Raw genomic sequence first — 25048 nt, forward strand, 5'->3', positions numbered from 1 at the left:
GAGCAGAGCGGCCGAGGCTCAGCTGGGCCCTTTCTTCAGTGAGGCGCCTCGGGTCCTGGGAGTCCCCGTCCATTCAGAAACGCGACTTCTTTCAAACTGTCAAGAGGACGATCTCTATTTCGCAAGCAGGATCCCCGTGTCCTGCAGTTTGCTGCGAGGATTTCACCGTTCCCCCAAATTTTACTTTGGGATTCAAAGATGGCCCCGAAAAGAAAAGAAAAAAAAAAAACAAAAACAGAACCTCTGCATCAAATCAGAGCCGTGCTGTAGGTGGACGCTCCAGCTCTACAGCAACTCTTCAAAATGAACATTTTCACTAAACAGAAGGTCCCTGGGTAGAGAGAGGAAACCCGCCAACGAGAACACGGAGAAAGTGACAGAGGCTGCGCAGGAAACGGTGGCCCGGCTTTCTCATCACAGGAGCCTTCTCTGAAGACGACAGTCTTTGAAAAAAGGTCACCTTTTGGCAGCACGAGGGATGATTCTGATAGAAAACCCACAGCATTAAAGTCTCTTGCCCCGCCTCCATTTATCTATTTAATAAGCACGAATTTATTTTGCAAGCACCACGTGGACCTTGACTTTATTGGTGAGTTTTCACTCAAGAGCTGTCAGACTAAAGCAAGTCTCTGAAAGCTCCACTTGTAACGGTAACATTTCATGTGACGTAGGGGGAAAAACAATTAGGCGTCGGTGATTTTCCTTCTCATCTTTCTTTCATAACGTGTGTTCCTCCAGAATTTATGGGCTACAACTCTCTCTCTCTGCTCACACACACACACACACACACACACACATGCACAACGAACGCGGACGCCACTGATCCCTTAGGAAACGAACGGATGGAGCCAAAGCCTCCCTCGGCGCTGAGCACACCGTGACCTAGATAGCAGCTGCCATTCGTCTGCGGTGCTATCTTCCCTCCTTTCGTCGGAAAAGCTACTTCAACGGTTACAAAATCGAACAAACCGGCTTGCCAGATGTGTTTGCTGTTTTATGAACAATGGCAAAGCATTTCTTCGCTGGACAGTGAGCAAGTGTGTATCTAAAAAGTGCGCCTCCGAGCGCTTCATAAAGAGCAATTGTTCTCTCGGAAAAAAAGATAATAAACACTTCTCCGGGCCCCATGGAGTGAAGTCATCACAGATCTTTTCTCCTGTCACAGGAGAGACAGGAAATGCCATCTCGAGACTCGGAGAAATGCTCCTACTTTCTCCTGTAATAAGATGCTTCTTGAGTTTCTCTCCAAACATAATGAAACTTTTTCAAATGCCTGATGGTGATCCGGGGGATGGCTAAACTCACTTATTTTTCATTTCAAATTTTCGGTTGACCCTTAAAAACATACGAATAGAATCGTCCTTCAGAAATCTTTCAGAAATTTCCCTGTGACTAGGGTAGCTAAGGTAAAAATCATGGGGAACCTAAAATAAGCAAGCATTAACTTAAATAAAAATACGACAAGGATAAAGCTTTTAAGAAGATTTTACTGCTCTATAAGAAATTATACCTAGGCGGCACAGACAAACTGTGAGAATGTTTATTATTCACACTCTACAATTAGGTACAACAGCTGCTCGCTTTTACTGTATATATAATAGGCTACTAATTTTTAAAACTCCTTAATCAAGGAAACTATGGCAGCTACTTCAAAAAAAAAAAAAAACTGGGGGAAAAAAAAAGAATAAACACTCAATTGAGGACAGTCAACCATCTGGAATTTTAAATAAAACTCAAGATTCCACAGATAAAAACAAAGGAACGCAAAGACTTGAAAAGGGCAAAGAAAAAAGGACCGTCCAGAAAACATGTCTGTGACAAATACTGTAACTTCCTGAAAACCCACAGTGTGGTGGGTTGGAACACTAGGGGCTTCTAAGCCTGACTGGGGATTAATTGATGTGACGATAAATCTCTGTGGTTTAGATATTTATGTGGACTGTGTAGGAAAACTGAAAAACCTTCAGACTGGCTCAAAGGAGCATTTCACCCCCTCACTGAAATCCCACACCATAAACCCAGAATCGTTCATAACAGGAGTGGCATTCTGCTTTTATTCAGTAAGGCTTATGTTCCCAAATTCATTTATGACAAAAATTCCTTCTCAATGGACTTGTTTAAAGTTCCTAAAATGCCTACCTGCCACTGTCATGCTCAGTGGCTTAACTCCAGCCATCATAACACTGACCATCTGGGCACTGGGATCCTAGCCTTTGCTCTTTGTCCTTCCCCCACTGTCCCTCTGATCCTGCTGGCTTTTGCTAACTGGAACACTCCACATCTACAATTTACGTGGGACTCCCAGAGTCCTTTGTCTGTTCTTCAGAATAATCCCTTCTTTCATATTCCTTAAAGTTCTAATTCCTCTGAAGAATCCCAATTAAGTCTTAGGATGAAAGGATCTTAAAATGACCAACGGGTCTACGGCCATGCCACCCTGAACAAGCCCGATCCGGTCTGATCTCAGAAGCTAAGCAGGGTCAAGCCTGGTTAGTACTTGGATGGGAGACCACCTAGGAAGACCAGGTGCTGTAGGCATAAAAAATAAAAAACTAAAAATAAGGGATTGTAAACTGACGAGGTCCTTGCAATCTGTGAGGTCAACTGCGGGTTGCCTCACCTAAAAAACAAAACAAAACAAAACAAAAAGACCAACAGTAAGCAGTAATAACTCCCATCCCTCACTTGATCCCTCCTCCCAAGAGTATAAAGCTGTCACTTTCCAAACCCAAACCAGGAAGAGTGGCCACCTATAAGTTTTAGATGCAGTGCCGGGTCGGTGGGTGAAACTTAGGGACAGTAACCCTTCCTCGGGCAGAAAGGTCTTAAACATTCAACACATGTTAACTGCACGCTCGCACGTGCAGGGTGTCGCTCTAGGTATGACTGAAACAAAGTCCCTGTCCTGGTGAAACAGTGGACACAGTGGACGAAAGAAAAAGAAAGAGGTTAAGCGAACAGACGGAGGCAGGTGGGTGTAGGCGGCATTTTAAGCAGGCTGGTCTGGAAAGATGTTTGAGTAGAACCTCGAATGAAGGGTAGGCGTGAACTTGAAAAGGTCTGGGGAAACTGCCTCCCAGGCGGCGGGAACAGCAGCTAAAGATGCTCTGACGTGCGGAAGGGCTTGGCGTGTTCACGCCAGTGCCATGAGACCGAAGCGAGGGTCAAGGCAGATGCAGGCCAGGACTGGCCCGGGACAGCTTCCCAAGCCCTGAGCGTGGTGGGAAGCTACTGGAGGACTTACGAAGGGCAGGGACACGGTCCGATCTGCATCATCATCAGATCGTGCAGACTGCTGGATGGAGAATGTACTGAATGGGGGCAGGAGTGGCAAGGGGACCAGGGAAGAGGCTGCATTTGCCTAGAGGGATGAATCAGGAGGTCAGTGAGACAGTCCTCCAGGTGAGACGACGAGGGGCTGGACTAGGGGTGGACGTGGGGAAATGGCGAGAAGTGTTCGGATTCAGAACATTTACTGAAGGGAGGGCCAACAGGACTTGACACTGTGCAGACGACGGGACACCAGGAGACGGCAGTCCTGGAAGTCTCATGGTTTGGGCCGGAACAAGTAGGTTAAAAGGGAGGGCCATTTACTGACTGAAGGACACGCAGGTTACGACGGGACTGATAAAGAGGTTTGGGGGACCCCAGGCTTGGTTTTGGACGGGTTAACGGGCCGCTGCATCGCACAGGTCTGGGGCATCACCCAGCTCTGGGGCATCACCCCCACTATTGCTGGGCTCCGGAGCCTCCGCCGACTCTGGTGCCATGGGGGTGACCGGATACAGGAGAGTCAGGTGAGATACAAACATTGTTCGAGTAATCCTCACAATTCTTAGAAGAAAAAGGTCTCATTCCAGCTTACGAGAGAGAAATACGAACCCAAAGTCGCATTTCAAATCCACAAAATCAAGGACAGAATCTAAGTATCCTGATAATAAAATATGTTAGCCCATAAATGATGAAATAAAATTTCTTTGCTTCACCAGACCAACGGTTCTGCAGGTGACAGAACCACCGTGGTGACAGGGCCTTAACGAACAGAATGCTCCCCTCCCAAGTTCTTTCAAATCAAAAAAGATATAACACTATAAGATACACCTTCTCGAGATGCATGGACCCAGGGGGTATTAGTGTGTGTTGTGATCCGTGTAACCCAAGCGACAGACCAACCACTGAAAGATCGCGGGACGCCTTGCTTTTTTAAAACTTACTGAAATAAATGCAATAACACCAACAAGGAAGGGCGGCTATGAAAACCCAGGGCTCCTTTGCCAGCTCACGAAATTTAAAAGCTGCCTTGGTTTTCTTTTCTTCCAGATGTCGTGGCTTTACGACAAAGTATCCACAGCTGGGTCTCAGTGGGACATAGATCAGAAGATTTGTAATTAGCTTGATCATATAAATATAAATATATATATATATGTATATATATATATACATATATATATATATATACACACACACTTGTAGTTTTTACTGTCTTTCATGCTAAATATATCTATTCGCTGTAATCTCTTGCAAAAACGTGATCTAGACATATTGGAGTCAGCCTGGGCTGCAGAACTGCCTTAGAGGAAATTAAATCCTTTCATAAGGTTCGGAAATAGGACTGATCCAACACCTAACTTTAAGAAGAATGTTATAGCCTCTAATATCAATTTTTAAATATTCCCGAAACTTCGGGGGGGTGGGGGGGGGACATAATTCTAAATCATGAGGTCTCTCGTAAGTGTTCTCTGAAGTTTTCGTGAGTCACGGAAGGTCCTGTACAATACTTTCCCCTGGAACCCTCCAGATAACCACTGCCCAGAAGTGATTCTGCTCCCCGGTCTGCAATCTGTGATGAGCCGCACTTCCCACCTGCTGGGAGAAGTTTACTCGCAGCTTCCCCTCCGGGGGCCACAAGCCCCACAAACCCCTCCCTCGCGGTTAGTGGTGATCACTGTGGATGGCCCTAGACAGACCTGAAGACCAGAGCTGAACCAAACCACCTCTAAAATTCTTTAACAGCCGGGCGCACTATGTGAACATTGCTAGCAGGGTGCACTAATGATAGTTCGCGCGGAGGAACACACCTGATAGCCACTCCCATCTCAGATGAGCCGATGCCCACACAAGGTGATCATGTCAGTGATGGGCGGGTCTAATCTTATCTATACTGTTAAAGACCATTAATCATTTTGACCGAAGCTTAATCAAGAACCATAACTCACATTTGCTTTGACCTCATATTCTCATTTCTGGGAATTTAGCTTGGAGAAATAATCTCCATCCCACACGTGAAGAAAATAGGCATAAAAGTAAAGAGTTCACCGCAGTATTGTTTTTATAACTAACTAAAAAAATAAATAATCAGACACTGGTAATAGCCTATAGACCAAATAATAATTAGTTAAATGAATTACAACAGTTAGAATAATACATAGCTACTAAAATTCTTATTAAAACTATATTTTCATTGTTCTACACGAATATAGTTTTAATATTTTAGTTTAAATGATATTAATATGAAAACATAGTTTTTAATATAGTAAATGGGGAGTAAAGAAAAATATAAATTATATTTATAGTAGGATTAATACTCTTAAATATTTATATCCGTATATGGCAGATAAGAGGTAAAATATATATAGATGTAAATATTTTAAAATATATAAAAATATAAAAACATTTAAATAGAGAAATAGAGATGTAATATATGTATACATCTATCTCTAGATCTCTATAAATATCGATTATCTATAAATGACATTTAGAAGAAAACTTAGAAAAAATGAGGATTTTCATTTGTAAGAATTGGGAGTTTTTGTTCTTTAATTCAAAGTTTTAATAACATTCTTTAAAAACGTTGGCAACTAATAAATGAATCATAGCACTCCCCCTCACAAAAAAAAATCCAGAAAGTAAATCAAAGAAATAGAAGTTCTCATTGCATATGGTCAGCTCAAAGAGATGATGAATGTTGTATTCACTATAAATCTGTAAAAATCTTGGAAAATTAGGCAAGTATTAAATTTCCAGATTTTACACGTCGACTTATAAAAATAACTGTTGGTTTCCCACTGATTTCTCCTCCTTATCATTTCACCAATAAATCCTGGACATTGTCACGGAGTACAGATTTATGTTTGTGAATGAGACTGAAGACACAGCAAAGGAACTGTACCGTGTACTTCGAGTCATATTCACCCAAAGCCTGGCCGCCGATTCCATTGTGACATTGGGTCAAAGGGAGACCTATATATGCTCCTGTTTTCTGTAATAAACTCTCATCCAAAAGCTCTGGGGTAGGAACGAGAATTTGTGTTGAGAAACAGAACCACCCGAATGGGAGCTATTGAACACGCAGTGTCTGTACATCGATACGTCCGGCACGGAGCTAGGTGGTTTGTACCTGTCTTCATAAAAATTGCCCTTCAACTCTGTAAGGTGCTTATTATTATCATCGGCCCTCAGTTACAGACTCAGAATGGGGAGCTCAGAGAATTTTTGTGACCTGCGTACGGTTGCACAGCTGGTGGGGGGCTGCTGGAATCCTGAGCTCATTTGTTGACTGGAAAACCTGTGTCTCTTCCTCTCCTCGCCCGACAGCCTCACACGGAGCTACGGCTCTGGGGACACACTACAGATTCCGGGTGTCCCCTCTTCGAAGGAAGATCTGAAGCATGCTGTCATCTCTTCACTATAGCCCAATGAAGAGAGAACTAGATTTGACAGCCAAAGAGCTGGCCTTGAGTTTCAGCTCTGTCATGCCACTTCTGCTGAGAATGAATGTCACCAGAAAGTGGACATGGTCATATTCTGCTGCGGATCTGAGAGTCAGCCTTCTGAAAATTAGATCATTTACTAAAAAAGGCAGGTGGCCGAAAGTGAAAGCTCTAAAGGAGAAATATCGGTTAGTACGAGAAGGTCTCAAGCTAACAGCTGATGATATCCACACCATTTCATCTGGCATCCTTGGATGCAAGTTTAAGAAAATAACTCAATGGAAACCAACAGATGTGTGTGTACATGCTCTGCTCTGAGAGGCAGGCTGCCTGAGTGTGAAACCCAGCCCCTCTGGGTGCGTGTGACAGGCCCGACTCACACAGTGCCCTGCCTCTAGGCTCGTCTGGTGTAAATGTGTAAAATAATGGTCCCCCCATCCCCAGAGATATGGTGAAGATTAGATGCAACGTGCAATAGATGTCAGTTACTACAATCTATAAAAACATCCGATACTATCGGAATAATTTTTTTGAAGTTTTATATTCTTTTCTAATTTTATTTTTTCCAGTCTCGATGTGGCCTCTTCTTTCAATCTTTAGTTATAAGAGTTGTATTCAGCTAGTCTTCAGATAGTTCTCCAGGTTGATTGTTCTATAATTTAGCTGTAATTTCACCGTGGTTCTGGGAAGAGGTGAGCACAGCATTTACCTATTCTGCCATCTTGACCGAAACTCCTCATTATCAGAATTCGTTAAATTACAATCTATCAGTATATAACATAATGCCACATCATGCAGTCATACATTATGCAGAAAAAAAGCAGAAGCGTTCATGATGCATTATATTAAAACAACACAAATATGTGTTTGCTTACTGATATTCTTTCTCGAATTTTAAAGGGTTTCACAATTTCCTCAAATTCTATCTGACTGTAATTACAAAATGCTTTAAGAGAGCATGGTGTTTGCTGCTCCTCCCAACAGAACATTTGACTCAGAGATGTGTACTCGTAATTCTCCTTAAAATAAAAGGTATGCTATGTATAGCAAGATATTATTTCACGTGTATCTGTAACACCTATAATCTACTCTATAAATTACTATAATTTGTGATTTTAAAAAAAGGGAACAGATTTCAAAATACAGATATGACGGACTGTAAAAAAAGACATATGATTAACAGTGAGTAAATAAAGCAAAAGGACCCGCTCATGACACAACAAAGAAATACAAGGATCCTGAACTAGTAAAACAGAGTCAGAGAATCTTTGACTATGCATATACGACGAGTGTACGTTTTTCTCTATTTTTAACAATAAAAGCTATGGAAAGATTTTAATGGTGTCATGAGAAGCAAAACGATCTTCACTGGACGGTAATGAATGAGCCAAGGACCCAAGTGGATGGATCGGAGGTCACCTTTCTAGCTTTTCTGAACTCCATATAAGCATTTATTTTCATTGACTCCACATGGCATCCACCATATTACACCGCTAACTCTTTTCACGTCAGATATGCTCAACCACATTTAAATTCCTCGAAGGGATTGACATTCTGCGGCCCCTGGATGAGTTCCAGAGTGTCTGTGGGGCCCTTGCCAAGTGCACATAACGACCTAAAAACTTAGGAACGGGGACAGGGTCCATTCCTTTTATGTGATTCTCAAAGGTGTCCGTTTAAGACCTATCAACTTATATGACTCTATCTAATTTTAAAATTTCTAGGGCTATACCCCCTATCTTCGGTCCTTCTTTTAGGAAGACACAACGGATTTGGGGTTACCGATTTCCTCTCCTGCTTCAGCTCCTGGACGTAGCGTGCTAACTCCACGGTGATCTGCGAGGTCATGTTCTCAGAGATCACCTCGTGCTGCCCGGCATAATCATTCGTCTCGTTCAGGGTGGAAAGGAAAGCCTTACAGGCCGTGTACCTACGAACACAACACAGCGGTGCTTTTTCAAACAAGGCCACGTCTGTTCTCGCGCTGCTCGACACAGGCGAAGTGGTAATTAACATCAGGCTAATCTGCATCGACCTCCCAGAGGATCCTGGCGATTCATTACACGTAAGAGCGTTCTCAACAAAATGGCTCAGAATTAATTACAACAGAAACGCTCTTCATTCTGCGAAACCGAAATCACTCGACGCAAGGCGGTGTTTGGCTTTGCTGATACTTATTTCAAAGAAAAGCCAAAAGACACATACGTGCTGCCTGTACCCATGTCATACGTGTCCGGATCTAAATTAGAGACATAATACTTTGGGTTGTCCGGGTTAAAAGGTCTTAACCGCTGACCAAAATGGACGTCTATCTTGGATGAATGAGTAGTAATATGAAAGAGACTCTTGATACTACAAAACCAAATCCAGACTTCAGCATGCATAATCCATACTTCTGGTATCTGCTCAGATAATAGTCTAAGCATTTCCTAATTACCTTAATTAAGACAATCTGGAATAGGTCAAGCGATTCAGCATAAGTTAACTGAGTAGGTTTTTATTTTTCTCGCCCCCAGTTTAAAAACTGACACCAGTATGAATGGGGAATGCAACTTATTTCTGTCGATATTTATTTCTCCTTTCCTTCATACTCATCACCGGTGGCATCTGAATATTACCATGCAATTATCAACGGTAAACATACCTGTATTCTTCTTCCTCCTTCGAGTTCTTTTTGGGTTGGTATTTCTTTGAAAGATTCCTAAAACAAAAATGTAGACAGGTCACCTTACATAGAAAGATAAGTGAGAAATCAGGAATGACAGACAAAGTTAGTGCTTTTGATTATAAGCTTAAAGAAAACAATTACGAAGTGTCCATGGCTGAAATCCATTTGTCTTCTTCCATCTTCCAACACGTGTGATATGTCATGAAGGGGTTGCAGAGCTTTGAATCTTGACCTCAAACGTAGAGCGAGTAAGAACAGAAATGGTCCTAGCTGGCCACTCGTCTGGATGTTAAGACTCGACTTTATTTCATTGTTGAGGACAGAGCGTGTGAATAGATGCAGTGGCTTTCATGTAGCACTAGCTGAGGACAATCTTTTCTCATCAGGCCACCTTTCCCTCGTGATCGTCTTCAGTTGAGCTTTATTGCTCTAAATCCAAGAAAAGCATATGGACTGTGCCCAAATGTCTAAATTAATCAAGCGTCAAGGGCATATCATCGAGGCAGTGTGGCTGCTCCCCCAAAGAGCTAATGAAAACTCTCTGTGAATAAGTCCTCTGGAAGGCAGTAGAGATGACATCTGGGGGCTGTTCATGCTAAGACATTTAACGAGGAGAACTTGTAACCTGCCTCCCAGGTCTGCACTGCACACTCTCCAATTCTAGCCTCTCTTCCTGATCCCATCTCCAGGTCAGGAATGCACAGATTCTCCTTCGCATTCGGCCCACTTAAATTTACACACACAAAAAAAACTAATAGGTAGTCATGGGAAAAACCACAGCTCGCTACCATTGGTCCCACTGGCTGATTTCTCATGGGTCCTGATTTGGCTGCTGTAGTCAGGGAAACCACCGGAGGAGGCTGACTGCTGGTCCACAGAGGGACGCTTCGTTCAACAGCATCTCAGAATTCACTTCCCTGTTGATGCCATGTCGCTATTCCTCTTTTATAGTAGCTACTTTTATTTATTTATTTTTCACCTAGTATTTCTTCCATTTCCCCCAAATCTACAGATTTGCCTAGCAAAATGTGCGATGATAAATTTACAATTTTGACCATGGTATGTTTTACAAAGCAAAATGTGATTTCACCTCTAACGGGCATCAGATGGCACGAGAGGCAGTGGACTTTAGTAAAAAAGGACGTTGCTCTGGGAATCCAGAGGCCACTGTGCCTGCATAGCATGATCTCGGACAAATGGACAAGCAAATCTGTGCTCTTAGCTCCTCATCTGTAAGTCTGAGGGAGTTAGATGAAATGACCACTACTATCCCTTCAAGCCTAGAAATTCCGAGGAAATATATAACACCCAATACGATATCTATTGTTGCGATTATTTAAAAATGAAGACATGAGTCTATAGCAATTTAAAAATCATAATCAGACAAACCGATGAAGGAAGGAAGAACTCACTTGAAGGCTGCTAGCACGTGAGCTATACTTAACCTAGGTCATGTTTTCTCTACTGATACTCTAGATACAAAACACGGTTTATCCAATCAATCTAGATGTAAAACACGTGGGGAAAAAAAGCGCAATATTTCCTTAAAGAATGTACCTTAGAGAAAAAAAATCATGCAAAAGAGAAATGTTGTATGTTGAAAGCACAGTGCAGTTGAGCTGGTGTATCACAAGCGCTTCTTACCAGAGAGAATTATTAAAAATAATATTACAAGTGGCATGAAAAGGGAGTGCATGCAAAGCAGATGACTAGATAATCAATAGATTCCTTTCCAAATTTAGAGTAGCATGTACGGGAGACTGAAGTATGGAAAAAGCCTCACGCGCGAGGTGTTTTTAGCACATGACTTTAAATCATAACCATACCTTACAATTGAAAATACCACTTCTAAATTCAAACCCTATATTAAAATTCTTTCAAAACTTTATTTTAAAGGTTTATTCAAATTCTCATTTTCTTTTTAGCTTCCAGTCCTCAACAGCCATAAAAACAAATTTTAGATCTACTTGGAGGAAACATAGCTTGAACGTGGCGTAATCCAGGTAAACATAGCTTGAACATGGCGTAATCCAGGTAAAACCAGTGAATGGTAGAGTTCCCATTTACCAGTCAAATCTGAAACAGAATTGAAAACTCCTTGTGGCCATCAGGTTCTGACGGCTGAGTATCTCTCACTAACTTAGCGTATATAGCTCTCGAATGCTTCTTAAAAGCACCAATGAATAATTCACTCTTATAAATGCCAGCAGAAAACTCAAAGCTTAAGAGGTCTAGAAGTGATTTCAGGTCGAAAGATACATCTCTCAGGGAACGCTATAAAAAAAGACCAACTTTCTTTTCTATTCTCTGACGCAGGCTTTCTCACCCTGTTTGTATGAGGTTATTTGAAAAACGAGCAAGCAAATAAACCACAAAAAGTATCTTTAAATTTATGGGATCTTCCCGAAAAATTTTTAAGTGTTTTATATACTTAACTTGCTTTTGAGAGAGGCTAATGAAAAGGCAAGAGAAAAATATACGACCTTTAATAAGGATACCGGATAGAAACTCGGTTGATCCTCAGAACCGCAGGGAGAGTTTTAAAAAGGAGACATTGGGCCCCACTCCAGACCCTGTGAAACGGAAGGTCCAGGGCTGGGTCCAGGAATGTTTTGTTTTTTTATTCTCTCTTCCTTTTATTGAATTATTTTTTTTTTAAAAACGCTCCCCACAAGATTTCTGGAAAAGGCCGGCAGAAGAAAATTCGATCAGAGGATTGTGCTTTCCCAACAACAAGAGGTGAAAAACAACAGCCAGGAGATTTTGCCAACGGCAAAAAATAAACCGATAAAGAATGGAATGAAGGATGGAAGATTCTGGAACAGTACAGAATGGACACTAGTCCCTAAAACCCTGAAAACTGGCTCAGATGGAGGTAAACTGAGGAGCGAGTAAGCGCTGAGAAGACAGCCGGGCTGAACACCCAGGGGCTGGCCACCAGGATCTCCACCTTCCAGGGCCCCCGAGCTGAATGCCTTGCAGGGGGAGATCCAAAGGAACAGAATACACCTTTGACCTCATGGCGTAAACCCCAAAATAGAGCCTTTAATGAAGTTTCTGCAGAGACAACAGACTCAAGACTCAAAGATGAAATGTACAAAGCCAGGCCCCGTTCCCCACCGTTACCCCGTAATAGAGCTCAGAGGGAAAGACCGATGGTACTGGAAGCATGGGAGGGACCGTCACCGACACTATCAGAGCACACAGGAGCACTGGTGTCGCTCACGGTACTAACGGAAGCGTGCCCGGGCATGGGCCTACATGCTTTAGCTCATTAAGTCCCCTCAACAATTCTTCGCATTTTACAGATGAAAACGATAAAGCACAGAGTACTTTGCCCAAAGTCAATGAAAGAATAATACCGCATCCCCAGGCACTGGGGCTCTACAGTATGTCCCCTTAACCATGTTATGAAACTGCCCACATTAAATATAATCATGCTTAAAAGATCTGATATGTAATACAGAAGAAAAGGAGGGAAGGGAGGAAGAGAGAAGGCAGGAAGGGAGGGAGAGAGAGAGGGAACCAAACTCCTCCAGAATATTCTCTGGGATGAAAAAGGGCGACAGACTGCAAAGGTAAAGAATGGAATGAAGAACTGAAATGCACCACTACAGAGCTAATAAAATAAACTAAGCCGGACATCAAATTTAATAAAATTTCGAGATAATCACGTGAGAGCAAACTAACATAATCCAAAAAAAAAAAAAAAAGATGATCTAAAGAACAAGATAATAAGAACATGAGGAAAACTCATATCTCTGAAGTATATAATCCAATAAGTAGAACAGAAAAAAATATTTAGAAATAATTGAAGAAAGCGCCCCTGAACCCAATGAAGACTTGAATCTGCATTTGAAAGGGCTCTACGGAAAACAGATGGAATGATCAACAACGAGGCAGAGCTTGGTGAAGTTACCAAATTTCAAAAGGTGGAACGAAAAGATTCTTCACAGGTATCATCAAAAAAGCAAGTCCACTACAAAGAAAAACAATTTGGCTGATCCAAGAGTTTGCCACCAAAAGACAACGCAGCAACAAATTTTGGAGAGAAACAGAGAGCAGAGCAGAGGACAGCCAAGACAAATTGTTGTCGAGTGGAGTGGCATTCCCAAAACTCAAAAATTACGTCCCAAGCTCTTATTAGGGGGAAAATACTCCTATTTTTCTTGATGCCAAGAAACGAGTGGAGAGGCTGTGGCAGAAGAGATGGTGGTGAGCATATTTCTACATTTAAAAATAGAATTACGATGAATGAACTGTGGGAATCATGTTATAGACTAAATCGTGTAACTCGATTAGAAGAGAAAGCAAAATCCATAAATACTATTTTCTTTCTCTTTCCTAGCAGTGAGTTAATTGAGCCTGTTGAAATTACAACATGGAGTTTAAAAAAAAAAAACAAAATGAAGCAATGAGAACATGCTACAAGTCTTTCAGAATGTTTTTACTAAACCTTATGAGTCTGTTTAACATATAAGGTTTTACTTTAATGTCTTTTCTACTGTTAAAGTAAATTTAAATGTAATATGTTATATATATATATATAATATGAGACATTTTCTAAAATGATTTCTACATAGTTACTTTATTTATAATAATTTCCAATAAAACAAAAACAAAAATTGGACCAGGACATGAATGGATCATAGAGAAGAAAGTACAAATGGTTGAAATGTATAAAAACATGCTCGACCTCATTCATACTAAGAGAAACACAAATTAACACTCAGACTTAGCAATTTCTACTCATCCAATTGGCAAAAATTAAGAATATCGGTAACGAGAAGCACTGAGGGTCAAAATAGGCAGCACTGCCACAGGCTTTGGTGTGAGTATTAGGGGGTCACAGCCTCTAAGGAGGGCTACCTAGCCAATTCTACCCAACCAGAGAGAGCTGCTTTCAGGAACTCATCCTCTAGATATGCTTGCCCAAGTATATGATTCAAGGTTATTCATTGCAACTTTGTTCAAAGTTGCAAACAACTGGAAACAATCAATACATCCACCAATCCAATGTGATACTATAAAGCTACAAAAAAATTAAAATGAACCTCGGAACAATCTCCAGGAAGCAGGATGGCAAGGGCATGCTGATCTGCCGGGGAGGCAACGAACGAAACATGCTTCTTGCCTGTGGGTGCCTAATATCTCTCCGGAAGGATACATAAGAGACTGATAACACTGTCCCTGGGGATGAGTAAGAAAAGGGACGCTTCACTGTATGCCATTTTGTACCTCTGGCATTTAAAATCATATGCATTCATTATCTGGTCATAACAAATAATTTAGTTTTTGTTTTTGTTTTTAAAGAAACAATTGCTAAGGGCAATCAATAGTTGGTGTTCTTATGTAAGTAATAGAAGATGTTTTAAAATTATATTAAGAATTGGACCCTACATTATTTTGAATAAATAATAACTCTAGCAAGGGTCAGCAAACTTGTTCTATAAAGGGCCAGACAGTAAATATTTTAGACTTGCAAGTACATCACAGTCACGTGGTCTCTGTTACAATTATTCAACTGCCACTGTTTTGCACAGACAGCCATAGACAACACGTACATGAATGGATGCAGCTGTATTCCAATAAAACTTTATTTACAAAACCAGGCAGTGGACGGATTTGGCCATGGGCTATAGTTTGCCAATCACTGACCTACAGAAACCAAAGCCCTAATTATCATCTTTTATGTCTAAAATAAGTTGGCATTTTTTTTCCTCCAATGCAGAAAAATATAAAAATTACTTAATGAGAGATGTCTCCCCCCAAAAACCATGTGGATTTTTTAACATCAGAATGATATTTCGAGCCACTAATTGCTGAATATGCTCCGGTCACACTGGGTTTTCCATTCCTTGAACATGTTCCCACCTCAGGACCTTGATTCTCTGTCCTGAAAGAGCTACTCCCAGGCTCTCCCCATGTCCACCCACCCTGTCCTTGTCCTCCAGTTCTTAAGAAATGGGTTTTCCCCAGTCGGTCGAGCTAACCAACCCCTGGCCCCCATCATGCTCCATCGCCATCACTGGTTTTAATTACACAGGGCGACACATGCTATCTTTAAAAGATTTACTTCTTTATTTGCATACGGTCTCTTCTCCACAGTGAGAAGGTGAGCCTCCTGGGCTCAGGCACTTCCTGGCTCATTCATCACAGCTCCCCCGCCAACTCTGCGGACATACTGTTAGTTCTCTTTGTATTTCAATCCTTATCAGCTCTCGCAGGCCTGTTAAAACAGATCATTTTCCCTGAAGCACTGCTGACCAAATATCTCAGACTTCTTGGCTCAGGCGCTCTACTACTATTTACTGAGCACCTACCACGTGCCAGGTGCTGTTCCATCCCATCAGGTACATTGGCAAACACAACTTAAAAAGCGCCCTGCCCCAGAGGGGCTTATATTCTAGCAGGGAAGGAGCGGGAGACAATGAACCATAAATGCAAAATACGTAAGAAAATGAATGCAACGTTAGAAAGTTATCAGTGCTACGGGAAAACTGGAAAAGCACGGCAGGAAGTAGGCCTCAGTGGGCCGAGGCTTGAAGGAGATCAGGGAGCTGGCCAGCTGGATCCTGGGTGTGAACATACGCGTGACCTCGCACGGAAAGGCCAGAGCGACAGTCCTGGGGTGGGAATGTGCCTGGTGTGTACGATCCTTGTGGATCCTTGTGCTGGATCCTTTGGTGTGAACAGCAAAGAGGCCGGTATGGTTAGAGTGGAGAGAAGGAGGAAGACAGAGGAAAGAGATGATGTCGGAAAGGCATGGGGACCCGATGAAGTAGGGCTTTTTAGGGCGTGCGCTGCAAGGATTTGGGGGTTACTGGGTTCCCTGTGAGTGAAATGCGTAGATGCTGGTGTTTCGAGCAGCGGAGCGCTGTGATCTGCTGCTCTGCAAAAAACCAACACAAGGGGATAAATCCAATGAGGGAACTAATGATAATCCAGGCAAGAGGCAGTGGGGACGAGACCGCGGTGGCAACACTGGAGGGAATGAGACGTGGTCAGATCCTAGATCAATCTGGAAGGTAAAGTCACCAGGACTTCCTGACGGTGTGCATGGGGGCGGGGGTGGTATGAGAGAAAGAGGGGACCCAAAGAGGACCCCGGGTTTCTGAGCTAAGCAAGGAAGGATGCAGCTGCCCTCAAGTGAGCAGGGAAATGCTGGGCTGTGCAGATGCAGGTTTTGAATGGAGAGATTGTTTCAGGGATGTTCCATGCCGGTTGTCTCTTAGACGGCCAAATGGAGACGTCTCTGCAAGTCCTCGCCTTATAGATCAAACTTAAAGCCACGTAACGGAGGAGATTGTGAGAGAGCATAGATTGAGAAGAGGCACTTGAAGGGGCACCAGGAGGAGGAACCAGCCGGAGAGGCTGAGGAAGAGCTTCTGGTGAGACGGGAAGGAAGCCAGGAGACGGTGGTATTTATTTCAGAAGCCTGGTTAGGAGGAGGGAGCACCCACCCTGTGGAAGCTGCTGAGGTCAAGGGTGATAAGGACGGAAGACAGGCGGCTGGGCTGACCGATGTGAAGGACATCGGTGCCCGAGAGGTACAGGGCAGCTGGAGTGCTGCAGGTGAGCTCGGGGGGAGGAACCCAAGCAGTGAGGATGGGAAAGGCGGTGTCGGGTTTGTTGGAAAAGAAACTGCGGAAGAGTCACTTAGGAGAGCGAGAAAGCAAACCAACAAGGGATCGACATGATGCTTACGCATCAGTGTTAAGGGCCCAGCCGAGATCTCAGCATAAAAGCTTAGATTTGTCCCAAGGATCAGTCTTCTTCTTCTTCTTCTTTTTTTAAATCCATTTCTCTGGACAAGTACAAATTTGGATACTTCTCAGGGATGCAATGAAACAAATGTTAATATTTAAATCTCAGGAAAAGTACTTCCCCAGAAACCACCATCATAGCAGTAATACTGATACTCTGTTTCGAGCTGTGGAACATGGTAAAATGGTTATTGGAGACCTATTAAATGTCACCCTAAGCCTACATGGCAGTTTGGAGTCTTTTCCAATAGCCTCCCATTTTGTTACGCTGAGTCCTGGGGTTCCCGCACCCAGAGCGGTGAGACAGGGCAAAGAGCCACGGGCATTGCAGGGGTTGCTAAGAAAGCACTTCCCCTTCAAGGCAGGATGCAGAAACTTGTAAGAACGACTTAATGATATCTAACAACAACCTCCAAAGCAAAAGGAAATAGCAGACTAAGTAAGGCACCAGCAAACAGGAGTGTAGGCTACTAGGAAAAGACGCAGCACATATCGATAAATCCATAAGGTGAGACCTCATTTTGGCTAAAACTGTATGTCATCCATTTGCCATAAGAAAGACACTTTTTGAATAACAACGAGATATTTAAATGATCAACGAGAAGCAGCTCATTCTCCACTCCTATTATCAATGATAAAAGCCTCAAAGTACTAAGTGAGGCTGATGAAGACACACAGGGCACCAGAAAGCGATCTGGATTCGGTGAGTTATAAAAATTATTTCATTGAACAATATGTTTTAAGTTTCACTTACTCAACAGAAACAAAACTTGTCATCCATAAAAGTATTTCACACGTAACATGTAGGCGCTTACGTACGAACGACTCCAGCAGCCCTAGAAAGATCCACATTCTTTCAATGACGCACGACATACCCTTTCTGCAGATGCTCTTTGGATTAAAATGAAATGTTTCCAAACCAAAAGTCATCTAGATCTTTAACAAGTCTCAGTCTGCACAACCCAGACAATCTGCACAGTCTTCTTCCGCCAAACAAGAAGTCATTAAAGATTTGGCATGCCACTTCAAGTTCACGCTTGGTTCTCCCGACAACTTTTAAACATTTCATGTAAAAGCGCAAATTTCGTGGATAAACGTCATCGTTATAGATGTAAGAGGTCCAAAGGGCTTTTAAAATGCTGCTCCAGGGGACCTCTGTCATGCTGCTGGACGGAATGTGAAGCAGCAGAAGCATTCTGGAAAAGTGTTTGACCCCATTGACTGATACTGAACATACACGAAGCCTATGACCCCACAGTCCCACTCCTGGGTATATACTTTATGTCCTCAAACAGAAAACAAGCAACCGCCCAGTGACAGTAGGGTGGGTCGACCGTGGCACACTCAGACCCCAAAATACTGAAAACCAATGGAGAGAAACAAACCACCGCCACGTCTAACCACGTGAGTGAACCTCACAAACGTAGTGGAGAACAAAGAAGCTAAGTACACACACTGCCTAATAAGTGAGTACGTTCACAGAAGGTTCCAGAGTGGGCAAGACCAACCCGTGCTGTTAGAAGTCTGGAGAGTGGCCGCCCTTGGGTGCGGGGCGGGGGAGGATGGTGAAGCAGAAGGGGTCAGAGGGTGCCTCCGAGGCTGGTAATTTTCTGTTTCTTGACCTGGATGCTGGGTATAGGGGTGTGTTCGCTCTGTGAAAATTTCTGGAGCTGTACACTTAAGATTCGAATACTTCCCTGTATACACATTCCATTTCCATCAAGTTTTCAGAAAAAAATCAGCTGCTCCAAAATTCAGAAAATACGAGCCTAAAAGCAATGTTAGTTTTTACAGTTACTGTTCCATAAAAATTATTTTTCCATATTAAAAACAATTGTTTCTATTGAAATATTACCTTAATGAAAGGGGAAAAGAACTATTTAAAGGGTTACACATGGATCCTGTAAAATGCGAATATAAATTATCCTTACATCTAAATAACCCTTCTCAATATCAACTTACCTGAGTTGCTTTGCATAGCTGAGTTCAATCTCTGTTCTTTCCTTTACGAATTTGATGTATTTCTCAAGAATATCAATTCCCCACTGTGTGTGTTTTTCTAAGTTGTCAAATTGATCCTGTTTAAAAAAAAAAACACAACAAAGAGAAAGTTTATAATCTTTCTCTGGGATTCAAGTAATTTCAATGAACAGTCCTCTCGACAATATATCGCTGCTCCACAGAAAGCAGGTCTAACATTTTCCATGATTGTACTTGGGTGCTTTTGTGCTGAGCGGTTAAAATCAACATTACCAAATTTGGTCTGAAAATTGCCTGGAGTACTGAAATGAACTCTGACCCATTCATTCATGTTCCCTATTCCTCTTAGAGACATGGTTTTGGGATATAATGAATGTCCTGGTGCAAAGGAAAATCTCTTTTCCGGATACTAAAAACCGAGAGGCGAAAGACACACTCACGTGAACTCAGTTGCCCTATCGACACCTTAACTGTTATCTCTGAGTTATCACTCAAAACAGCTCCTAGAAATCTGGGGCAAGGATACGGGAGGGAAAAGAGTTACAGATAAATAAAACAACTCACGTGGACTTTTTTCAAACTCCCAAACATACATCAAGCCTACCCTGTGTACCAGGAATGGTGCTAAGAGCTGGGAAACTAAAATGAACAGAAATACAGCCCCGACCTGCAGAGCACCTTGAGTCTGCTCGTCTGAAAGAGGAGGGGGCGGGTATTCCAGCAACAGCTGGTGCGAAGGCAGGGAGATGTCCAGGAAGCAGGTGGACTCGGCCTTCTGGGGTGCGAGGTGGGGTGGGGTGCAAGGTGGGGTGGGGTGGGGTGCAAGAGAACGAGGGCCGCCGGTAGGCAAGGAAACTAGACGAAGCCCCGGCCCCATCACTCACAGCCTCGAATGCCAAGCTTAGATTCTCCACTGGCCGCGAGTGAGCCACTGACGGGCTTGCAAGAGTGGCGCGGCCACAGATATGCTCAGAATTGCTGGAAGATGGAAGTCGGGAGATTGCTGGGTAGTCCAGGTGAGAAAACGGGAGGAGAGGAGAGGATTTTACTGACGCTTAAATACAATCAACTAGTCCTAGTGACCGACCGGAGGAGGAGGAGGAGGCCGGAAAGGGATGTGAAGGAGAAGCTGGATTCGAGGGTGGCTCTGGTTCTGCATCCTGTGACTACACAGATGGAGGGGCAGCACTTTGGGGGGACGTGACACGTTGAATGAGGAAGTGACACGTCCTAAAGAGAGCTGGAAACACAGATCTATTTGGAGCTCAAGGAGGGAGGTCAGTGAGCTGGACGTGCAGCGAGAGCCCAGGACGAGAACGCCAAGGCCCGCTGCAGCCGGTACCGTGTCCATCAGTGAAGGGGGTGTCAGCGTGACATCACGGGAATGGAGGACTGTAGTGTGGCAAACATGGCGGGTTTGCTGTCTCCAACAGGTAACGGTAACAGAGGACAAGGGTTCTAGCCCCAGCTCTGGGACTTCCCAGGGAAAGGCCACGAAATGACGCAAGGTTTTAATCATTTGCCTACAAGATAAAGAAAGAATCCTCGCCTGATTTCACAAATCAGCCATGAGGAGTGGGTAGGATGGGAAATGCCAAATCTAATATAAAAATACAAAACTGCAATTTAATCCGACAGAACACAGTCAGCTTCATCCTTCAGCTTGTTTTTAAATCCAGCATCTTCAGTTGAAAATCTGTCACGGTGCTTTGGCTCTGTTCTCCATTCAAAGCAACGCCAAGTGTAAAACACGTAAATATTACATATAAGTTTAACTTGAGTGGGAGTGGGCAGGTGGCAGGATCAAAAACACATTTGAGAAACTCTCTTCTCCAGAAAAGCAGTTTCCTCAACCTTACCCCCATCCAGCCCACAGGACAGTGTAAGAAATGTCAGTTTAAGAAATTAAGGTTTTATTCGACTAGAATGTTCTTCAAATTGAAAATAATCCCTGTAAAATGTTTGTCTTTATACCTAATAGTTTTTAATACTGTCATAAAAAGTCAGGGGCAAATATCTAAGTTTTTCATAGATTCTTGGTCCTCAATAATCTATTCCACAAACCCCCGGATTCCATTTCAAGAACCACCACTCACGGAGATGATTTTTTTCTGTCATCTGTAAAGACAGGGTCGTCAGGCAAATGAACCGTGTAAACAAGACTCGGGTCTCTCTAAACTTCTCGAGAGATCGAGAGAACACAGACACAAACGATTCGAGTACAGCAGTGCCCCTCATCCACAGTTTTGCTTTCCATTTTCAGTTACCCTCGGTCAACGGCCATCTGACAATATGAAAATGGAAAATTCCACCTCACGTCGTCTCGTCACGAGAAGGGCATCATCACAAGACGGGCGAGGACACCACAATATTTTGAGAGAGAGGGAGGGAGACCGTCTTCACATAACTTTTACTACAGTACATTGTTATAATTGTTCTATTTCATTATTAGTTATTGTTGTGCCTAATTCATAAGTTAAACTTTAGCATAGATGCGTATGAACAGGAAAAAAATCATAGCACATGTAGGGTTCAGTAAGGTTCAGTACTAGCCACGGTTTCAGGCATCCACTGGGGGTCTTGGACCATACCTCCCCAGGATAAGGGGTGGGGACGACTGTGATGATTACAGATCATTCCCAGCTATTTAGAGCAAAGCTTCTTTTTAAAAATTTATTATTAGTTTCAAGTATACGGTACATTGGTTAGACATTTATGTACTTAATAAATGATCCCCCTGATTGCTCTTTCTCTCTATGCCGTGCTCCCCATCCCCGTGACCATCTATCAGCTACTAATTTGTACTTCTTTAATCCTTCACCCCTTTCTCCCAGTCCCCCCAAACTCCCTCCCCTCTGGCCATCCCCAGATTGTCCTCTATCTTTGTAAATCTGTTTTGTTGTCGTTGCTGTTTTTTTAGGCGAGGCAACGCTTGGTTGACCTCACAGATCGAAAAGAACTTGTCAGCTTACAATCCCTTGTTTTTTTATTTTTTACGCCTACAGCACCTGATCTTCCTAGGTGGTCTCCCATCCAAGTACTAACCAGGCCGACCCTGCTTAGCTTCTGAGATCAGACAGGATCGGGCTTGTTCAGGGTAGCATGGCCGCAGACCGTGAATCTGTTTTTAATTAGGTTGCTCTTTTTGTTCATTAGATTCTGCATATCAGTGAAATCATGTGGTATTTATCTTCCTCTGTCTGACTGACTGATTTCTCTCAGCATAATAACCTCTAGGTCCATCCATGTTGTTGCAAATGATAGGATTTCGTTTTTTTTAACGTCCGAGTAATATTCCATTGTATATATGAACCATAACTTCTTTATCCAGTCGACTGCTGATAGGCATTTAGGTTGCAGAGCAAGGCTTCTTTAAAGCTCCCTGCTAATCGGCAAACCTTTGTTGATCTAGTTTCACGACGATCATATTTATTTAAAAACTCCTTTCCACACCCCTCCCTCCATTTGAGAACCACCGCCCGCGCCTCCACCCCCCATGAAAAATTTCTCACCATCTCCAAAGCCTTGGCTATTTTTAGCTGTTAAAGGTGCTTCCTTGAAAATCTGCTAAGACCATCTGCTCTTAGGTTACACTTTTGCCCTGCTAATAATCTAATTCTATATTTTTTCCTATTACATTAGTTTGTAATTCGTTAGCCTTAATGTATCCAATAGAAAGCAACAGCTTTTGATACCAAGACTTTTTAAAAACTCTACATTCGAATTGAGTTCACCTTAAAAATTACTGGCCTCAGACCAACAATGTGTTTTTAATAAAGTTATCTGCATTCAAGAACATTCTGCAAGCTATAATAAAGCACTTATTAAAAGAACAGGGTCCAAATAAGCTAGATGTTCATAATAAAAACCTTAGTCAGAAACAAATAAACAAGCGCTTGCTTGTGGATACAGCATGGTTCTTTCCATGCTGTGAAAACACCTCTGGTGATGCCACACTCTGCTGACTACTACCCCAGGGATCGCCACGGCGTGAACCTTTTTGACAGCGACTAGAAGAAAATTCAAAACAGATGAAAAACTAATCAACCCACTTACATTCTTGACTACAACGTGGACAACTGAATGGAAAAAAAAAAATTCCAAATCATAAAAAGACTCCTTCGTGAGCAAATATTATAAGCGGCCCTTTAAAAAACAGCCTTTGCTGCTTTGGGATGGTGCCATCATCAAAGACGCATGCTTTCCTGTTCAACATCACGTGCCGGCAGTTGAGGACCCCTTTGCCATCTGAAAAATCAGTAAGCTTTTGTTTATGTGGGTTGTAACCATCAATATTTACTCTACCAGAAATTAAAGACTGAGAGATTTGAAAAATATTAATTAATAAAAAAACAATGAACCCATTATATGCTAATGTAAGTAGCATATATATATATATATATATATATATATATATATATATATATTTCCCCCCCTAAAGAACTTACTTTCCTAAGCAAAACAAAAAAATAGTGACGCGAGAGTGGCACCATTTTGCATTTTTGCAAATCTCTTCCATGTCTGGCTCAATGGAAAACACCTGGATTCTCACACAGGTGCTTCTGCATCCGATCTGTTCTAATTCCTCCCTTTGGTTGATGTATCTGAAAATATATGACTTTACATAGATACGTAGTTAGAAAACAGGGGAGAATTTCAATAGCCTTTTTAAGAAATGGTGGATATTCTTAATGGATACCATCTCAAAACTTGACAAATAATGGTTTCTTCAAGGCTAGGTGCAGTGTGAAATCTGAGCCATAGCAATGCAAATTATTCATACTTGGTAACAATAAAATGTGCAAGTCTATCTTGCACTTCGAATGGTTTTTACTGGTGCGTGACTGTATAATGTATGCACTGGTCATTTAGAAAATAATAGTATACTAACATATGCAGATCTTCCAAGTGTTGACACATTTCATTATAACATATTTTAAAACCACATTTGTTTATATCACTGCCTAACTCATTTTAGTTGGTGAGTCTTACAATATTGGGAAGCTGTCAATCTCACAGTGGCAAATACAAATTTTCCAAACTTCCGATTTTCACTTAAACGCTAGAGTTTTATCATTGGCAAGAAATATTGTCAGTTCTTTCCTTGAAGTGACAGGCTCACTATGTTCATTTTTGATAAAATGTCTGCCAAATGCTTAAGGATTTGTCAACCTTTCTTTGAAGTGAAAAACAGTGCCCCAGTGAAAAAAGCAGCCAGTTCATCTCACAAGACAGTCACTTAAGTATTTTGGAAAGAACTAAAGTGCTTTAGGCAGACTTCCCATCTTGTCGCACATACTATTAAAAAGATGTAGATTCAAGAGTCGAGATTTAATAAAAGGAATAATCTTTACTGTTTCATCAAGGTCATTTTTAAATAAAGCTGATTTTTTTTTTCCTTTTGAACAGCTAACGGTAAAGAGCACAGTAACTTCCACCGGCACAGCTTGGAGACGCCACCCTGCTTCGTGTCAAGGCGCCAGCAGCCTTACGTCCCACAGCTTTTGCACCATCAGTGCAAACGTCTACGCAGTGGAAAAGACAAGGTCTTAGGATCACCATGAAATAGTTTTGACCTTGTAGACTCCAGGAGAGGTTTCCTAGAACCTCCAGAGGTCCAGGGACCTCATTTCGAGAACCACCACTATGTGACACACACTCCAAAATTCCGGCTTAAAAGCTGCATATTGCCAAAGATTAAGAAAGTAGAGACTCTAGTCTCTGGCCATGCCACCCTGAACGAGCCCAATCTCGTCTGATCTCAGAAGCTAAGCAGGGTCGGGCCTGGTTAGTACTTGGATAGGAGACCACCTAGAAAGATCAGGTGCTGTAGGCATAAATAATAAGGGATTGTAAGCTAACAAGGTCCTTGCAATCGGTGAGGTCAACCAAGGGTTGCCTTGCCTAAAAAAAAAAAAAAAAAA

General features: G+C 42.4%; 1 protein-coding gene and 3 pseudogenes across 4 annotated transcripts in view; 2 read left to right on the forward strand and 2 right to left on the reverse strand.

Annotated features, from left to right (window-relative positions):
* Positions 1-25048, reverse strand: part of FNBP1 (formin binding protein 1) — a 113974-nt gene that overhangs the window by 53943 nt on the left and 34983 nt on the right. For all 4 annotated transcript variants that reach the window (XR_005652552.1, XM_039861736.1, XM_039861735.1 and 1 more), the window contains exons 2-4: positions 19107-19222; positions 9355-9411; positions 8493-8640 (exon numbers count right to left, since the gene is read on the reverse strand). Coding sequence is in view for 3 of the 4 variants with exons in the window: in XM_039861736.1 (XP_039717670.1) it covers positions 8493-8640; positions 9355-9411; positions 19107-19222 (321 nt within the window). In the remaining variant the exon portion in view is untranslated. The remainder of the gene's footprint in view (positions 1-8492; positions 8641-9354; positions 9412-19106; positions 19223-25048) is intronic.
* Positions 2420-2538, forward strand: LOC120601829 (uncharacterized; annotated as a pseudogene).
* Positions 22121-22238, reverse strand: LOC120601843 (uncharacterized; annotated as a pseudogene).
* Positions 24842-24960, forward strand: LOC120601852 (uncharacterized; annotated as a pseudogene).

Source organism: Pteropus medius, unplaced genomic scaffold, assembly GCF_902729225.1.
Source record: "Pteropus medius unplaced genomic scaffold, Ma_sr-lr_union100, whole genome shotgun sequence".
Classification (NCBI taxonomy): domain Eukaryota; kingdom Metazoa; phylum Chordata; class Mammalia; order Chiroptera; family Pteropodidae; genus Pteropus; species Pteropus medius.